Genomic DNA, 5,374 nt, shown 5'->3' with positions numbered 1-5,374 from the left:
AGATAAACATGAACAACAGCAAAAGTAAGAAAATAAATGAAATGACCCCAAAATTCACTGTCCTTGTTACCCGCTGGTAGAAGTCTCAGGGTGGTTCTCAATCCAGAGGCTCCAACCGTGAGACACCCATTCAAAGGGGCCACCCCGTCCCCCACCATGCGCCACCCGACATTAACCCCGGGGTACAGAGCAGCGGCGAGGAAGCATACCCCAGGTGACACTGAAGCCTTGAGAGGTCACCGGTCCTTTAACCAGGGGCCTTGTGGGAGGGCCAGGCCTGTCGGGACTTGTCGTGCAAACCAGGACTTCACTCGGGCAGCTCTTTCCTTCCGCATTCGAAGCAGTCAGCTGGAAGGCAACAAAGAAGGGGTTAACTGACACAGCCGGACAGAAGGCGGACGAGATCACAAAGCGCACTCCTCGGCAGGAGGGACCCACGGGCAGGACCGCACTGTGCCGAGGGAGGTCAGTTAAGCGTGGAAGGGCAGCTGTTGCACGGTCCTTCTTTGACAAGAGGAGTGAGATGGACGCTCACCGGTGGCTAGCTGGCGAGGACGTGGGGTGGGGAGTGGGCTTTACATGGCAGAAGGATATTATGTTGGTCACGGGAAGCATGGCACTGCATGTAAATGCCGCGAGCCCGGCACAAGCCAAGCACAGTGCCGTGTTGGTGCGCCCCGAGCGGGCAAGGGCACACTGGTCTGTGAGCTCGCCCAGGTGTGTGCGTCGGTGAGAACAGAAGCCTCTCTGGAAGAAAGGAGACAGCCAGCGGCAGAGACCTACAGCCCGGAGGAGAGAGCACTGCCTCCCAGAAAACTGCCTCCCAGGGTTTCGGAGGCAGCCATCTTTCTCCCTTGGAATGGCATTTCCTTAGCAACAATGGCCTCGTCTTTCTCCAGAGCAGCAGCTGGTGGGTTTGAACCACTGACCATCTGGTTAGAAGGCGCATGCTTTAACCCCTCCGCCACTGGGGCTCGTCAGGGGCACAATGCTGGTGTCAGCAGGGAGGTGGCAAGAGCTTTATCCACCGAGCCACCAGGGTTCCTGGAAGTACAGACCAAACCCAAACCACGCTCACCGCCACTGAGTCGATTTGGACTCACAGCGACTCTACGGGGCAGGGTAAAACTGGCCCGTGTGGATTCCTGAGACGGTAACTCTTTGCAGGAATAGAAAGTAATCCTCTTTCTCTGGAGGAGCAGCTGATGGCTTTGAACTGCTGACCTGGCAGTAAGCAGCCTGATGCGTAACCACTACGTCACCCAGGCTCCACGGAAGTACAATCAGTGTACATGCCAACACACCTAGGCGGTGCAAGCACACAGACTCATTGAAGCCACAAACGCAGACATGCCTCAGATATAACCACGTCCTCTCTAAGACGGGCTTCCTGGGCTTGGAGGCTCAGGGCCACAGCCCCAGGGATAACGCAGTCAGTGGGCCTGACACAGTCCATGAACACCAGGATCGGTGTCCAAGTGCAGCGAGGAGCTCTCTGAGAAATGGCCAGGGCTCTCTGCTCACCAGGAACAAAACAGCAAGAAAAGAACCAGGAGCTCGGGCAAGAAGTCCGTCTGCACAAGCCATGACCTTGTCTCTCCCGAGAGCACAGAGCCAGATGGGCTACGTCCCGGCAAGTGCTCTGGGCACAGGGTCACAAGAGGTCCTGACAGGATGGGAGAAAAATGTGGACAGCTCTCCATTTCTTAAGAAAAGAACAAGCCCAGACAACTTGGAACAGTGGAGAACAGAAGACTCCCCAGGATAACTGCCCTGCGATGCTCTTTATACCTAGAACGTGAGCTATTCCGAGACCGCCGCGTAACGAGATAAGCCAGCAAGCACCCTGGACAGAACACGACCGGCTGGAGGGACTGCAGGCATACTGCCATCAATGTAACTGCTGCCACGGGGTGGTGGGGGGATCGCTGAATGGGAACCTCTCCTCCTGTGTAAACTTGCCCCCCGAAAATATTATGTGTTTAAAAATCAACAGACTTAGGTATCAGGGACTCATCAATTAACATTTACGTTTTAACACAACAAACTTCAAGGCACGCGCGCACACACACACACACACACACACACACACACACACTCAAATTCAAGTACTGAGTCTTAGCACTTCTCTTACCGAGTATTTACTTTCTGCATAGTCAGCTAGCAAGAGTCAAAAATGAGACTGCAAGGTGAGTACTTGTTGCTCAAGGCACTGCCAGCACGTTGCCATCTGGCTTGTGTGTCCCGCAATGGGGAAAACAATCTCCCAGGTTTGAGTAGAGCATCGCCACCTCGTGGACAAATGCTAGTAGTACAACCGCGTGCTCACGGCCAGTCACTGCTGTTCTTGAAGCTGCGTAACTAACCCTGAAACAGTGCCTATCTTCAAACAGGGTAACAAGTTAACTAAGGCCAAAAAACTCTCACACCCGCTGGGTGTGACAAACTGATAGGTACTGATTAAAATCCATGGTAGCTGAATTGATTCTGACTCACAGCGACCAGAGCAGATGGTCACAGTTTCCTCCCAATGGAGCGCCGGGCGGTTTAGAACTGCTGATCTTTGGATTAACCACCAGGGTTTCTCGGCTACTTATGACATGGGCATTACCTATGTAATGACACAACCTGGCGCCCAGGTGGCAGGAGCAGGGTGAACTCAGAGAGCGTGCCCCTCTCTGGGGTACACACAGCCACCTGAGAGGCCCCCAGTTTCTGCTGACGAGCTCCGCATACCAGGTAGCATACTGCTTTTCTCCCCTAGTGACAACCAAGCGTTCTTCTTGCGTCCCCGTGTATCTTTTGCTTTAAACCTGGGGCTCTGAAGCAGAGGCCTTGTGGTGGCATCGGTGGCGGCTGTGTAAGAGTTGGCACACTCCTCAGCTCTTACGGAAAGGCTACAGGCACGAGGCCACTTAGCGGAGCCTCCAGGCCCCCTGGGGAAGCCAGCCAGCGTTGGGCATCAGTGCTAAAAGCCGCTCACGCAGTTCTATTCTGACGCACACGGGGTCGCCATTGAGTCGGAACCAACCCCATGCGCCTGGGCTTGTGAGATCACAGCAGTCTAAAAAGGGGGCAGGGGCATGGAGGGGAAAAAGGGAGTGGGGTACGGAGGCAGAAACGGGTGGGAGAGCAACGGAAAACAGAGCACAGAGCGTGAAAGAGAAACCCGATCTGGCAGAGACGTGCTCGAGAGAAAGGTATGAAGCCCAGGTGGGCGCAGCATTTGGCCCAGGCATTCCTGCGCTGGGGTCCCGGCCGCACTAGCATACAGTTTATGCCAGTGGGCTTCTCTCTCGGACAAATCTTCCCAAATGAAAGCACGGGGTGCAATTTGGAAAGATCGTTTTGAGAATGTAAAGTGCTGTGGAACTGGGGGGAAAAAGATATATATATATGTGTGTGTGTTATATACACCAATACAACTGTTTGAGATGGGAAGTGCGTGGAACACAGACACAGCTTCAGGCTTAAGCGGTTCAGGTACCCAAATAACTGACTCACCCTGAATTTATACTGTGTGCTTCTTTTGAGATTTTTCACAGTACAGGTTAAATCCTCTCCAGTGTATTTTGGGTGGAAAAGGTTATCCTGAAAAGGCAAAGCCAGAAAGAAAAACAAAAACAAAAAACAGTATTATCAAATCTGGGCATGAAGTACCTCAGTATATAGGATTTTTTTTTTTTAATTTGCCTCTTCCCACGATCACCCAGTGGCTAGAGGGTGGGTCGTTACTGTTAAAAAGATGATCATTAGTTTCAGAAGCCCATGGTGCTGTGGATGGCACTGGCTTCAAGTAAAAATTCAACCCTCACCACACTGCTATTGCCCCTGGGCCGGGTCACGGGATGGTCGGCGTTGGGTCCAGAGGTGCATGGTCCTCTGCAGGAAGCATGTTCTCTCCGTGAACGTGTGGGTTGCTTTAGAACAGATGCCACCACGTGCTTTCCTCCCAGAGTAGCCTGGCCAGCCCACCCAGGAAGCGTCTCTAGGAAGAAGAATTTAACCACCAAGCAGTACTATGGGACAAAGCAGTATGCACGGCGTCACGTTCGTCTGACGGGCCGCCTTCACACAACAAGCAAGCAAGACACGCCCGCTGCCATGGAGGCCCCCACTGTCGAGCTGCACCCGGCTCTGCAGTGAAACACGCCGGCGGCTGAGAGGCCCCACGGTGTCCTCTCTGCGGGGCCACGGAGGAAGGGCAGGCTGAGCAGAGAAGGCGCATGTCCTGCTGCAGGATGGAGGAGGGCACTCTCTGCCATCCGCCCTTCATGCGGCCACGCGGGCATCAAGGCGCACACAGAGCGCCGTCTGTGCACCAGGCTCGGACACTCAGCGCTGCCCAAGCCCAGGCCCAGTCTGGTCCACCGGCACGGACATGCCAGTGGGATAAAGCGTTTTATTTTAAAGAAAGAAAACAACCACAAACAAACAGGAAACATCCTGTTTTCTGACGTGGCGTGCTGTGAGCAGAGCTGAAAATAAAGCTGGGTGATGTATAATTCCCCTCACCCCACCTAGGGGGACGAAAACAGAAACGTGGGTGAAGGGATACAGAGGAAGTGGAAGATATGAAAACAACAACAATTTATTATTTATCAGGGGTCCACGAGGGTGGAAGAGGAACTAATACTAAGAGCTCAAGCAAAAAGAAAATGTTTTGAAAATGATGGCAATGCATGCACAAATGAATTTGATACAATCGATGTATGGACAGTTTTAAGAGCTGTAAGAGCCCCAAATAAAACAATAATAAATAAGTAAATTAAAAAATAAGTAATAAAGCCGGGTCAGAGGACAGTGTGCTGCAATGGAGTAAGAGGTTGTGTTCTGTAAGCAGAGGATTAACCACAGTGGCCACCGGTAGCTGTTTACATTACGGTAAATTCTCAGCCACAGAGCAACCGGATTATATACTGCAAGTGCCCCAAAGCCGCATGTGGCTGGGGGTGCTCTGTCGGACAAGACGAATGGTAGACTATTTTCCAGCATCGCAGGAGGTTCTTATTGGACAGTGCACTGTTTGTTCTACAGGCTGGTCAGGGGTTGAGACGGCCCCAGAGGTGACATGTGACAAGACACCTGAAGGAAATGAGGGAAGTGGGTCAAAGGTATCTAGGAGAAGGGCATTCTTCCCAGGAGGCATAAGAATTGCAAGGGCCCTTTGGCCAAAGCATGCCTGGTGGGTGCCAGCAACCACCATGAGGCAGATGAGGCTGTGGTGGAAAGGAGAGGGGCAGGGATGGGACGGGCAGACCAGGAGGGCTTGGTGAGAGCTTTGGCTTCTACCCAGGAACAGATATGAAGAGCACAAGAGTGGCATTATCTTATTCATACTTTGGCGAGACCGCTGTAGTGAATGAGCATTGGG

At 52.7% G+C, this 5,374-nt stretch overlaps 1 protein-coding gene across 4 annotated transcripts in view; it reads right to left on the bottom strand.

Annotated features, from left to right (window-relative positions):
- FNDC3B (fibronectin type III domain containing 3B) overlaps window positions 1-5,374 on the bottom strand; it is a 365,496-nt gene that overhangs the window by 53,819 nt on the left and 306,303 nt on the right. For 3 of the 4 annotated variants that reach the window (XM_045297448.1, XM_004704080.3, XM_045297450.1), the window contains 2 exons: window positions 3,505-3,591; window positions 210-348 (listed from right to left, as the gene is read on the bottom strand). In XM_045297448.1, coding sequence (XP_045153383.1) covers window positions 210-348; window positions 3,505-3,591 — 226 coding nt within the window. The remainder of the gene's footprint in view (window positions 1-209; window positions 349-3,504; window positions 3,592-5,374) is intronic. The other variant, XM_045297449.1, reaches the window with a different exon arrangement.

The sequence above is a fragment of the Echinops telfairi genome, unplaced genomic scaffold (genome assembly GCF_000313985.2).
Source record: "Echinops telfairi isolate 266 unplaced genomic scaffold, ASM31398v2 ScPeMD7_7420;HRSCAF=8458, whole genome shotgun sequence".
Lineage (NCBI taxonomy): Eukaryota > Metazoa > Chordata > Mammalia > Afrosoricida > Tenrecidae > Echinops > Echinops telfairi.
Note: the sequence above shows the minus strand (reverse complement) of the source record. Positions and strands in the feature narration are given on the sequence as shown.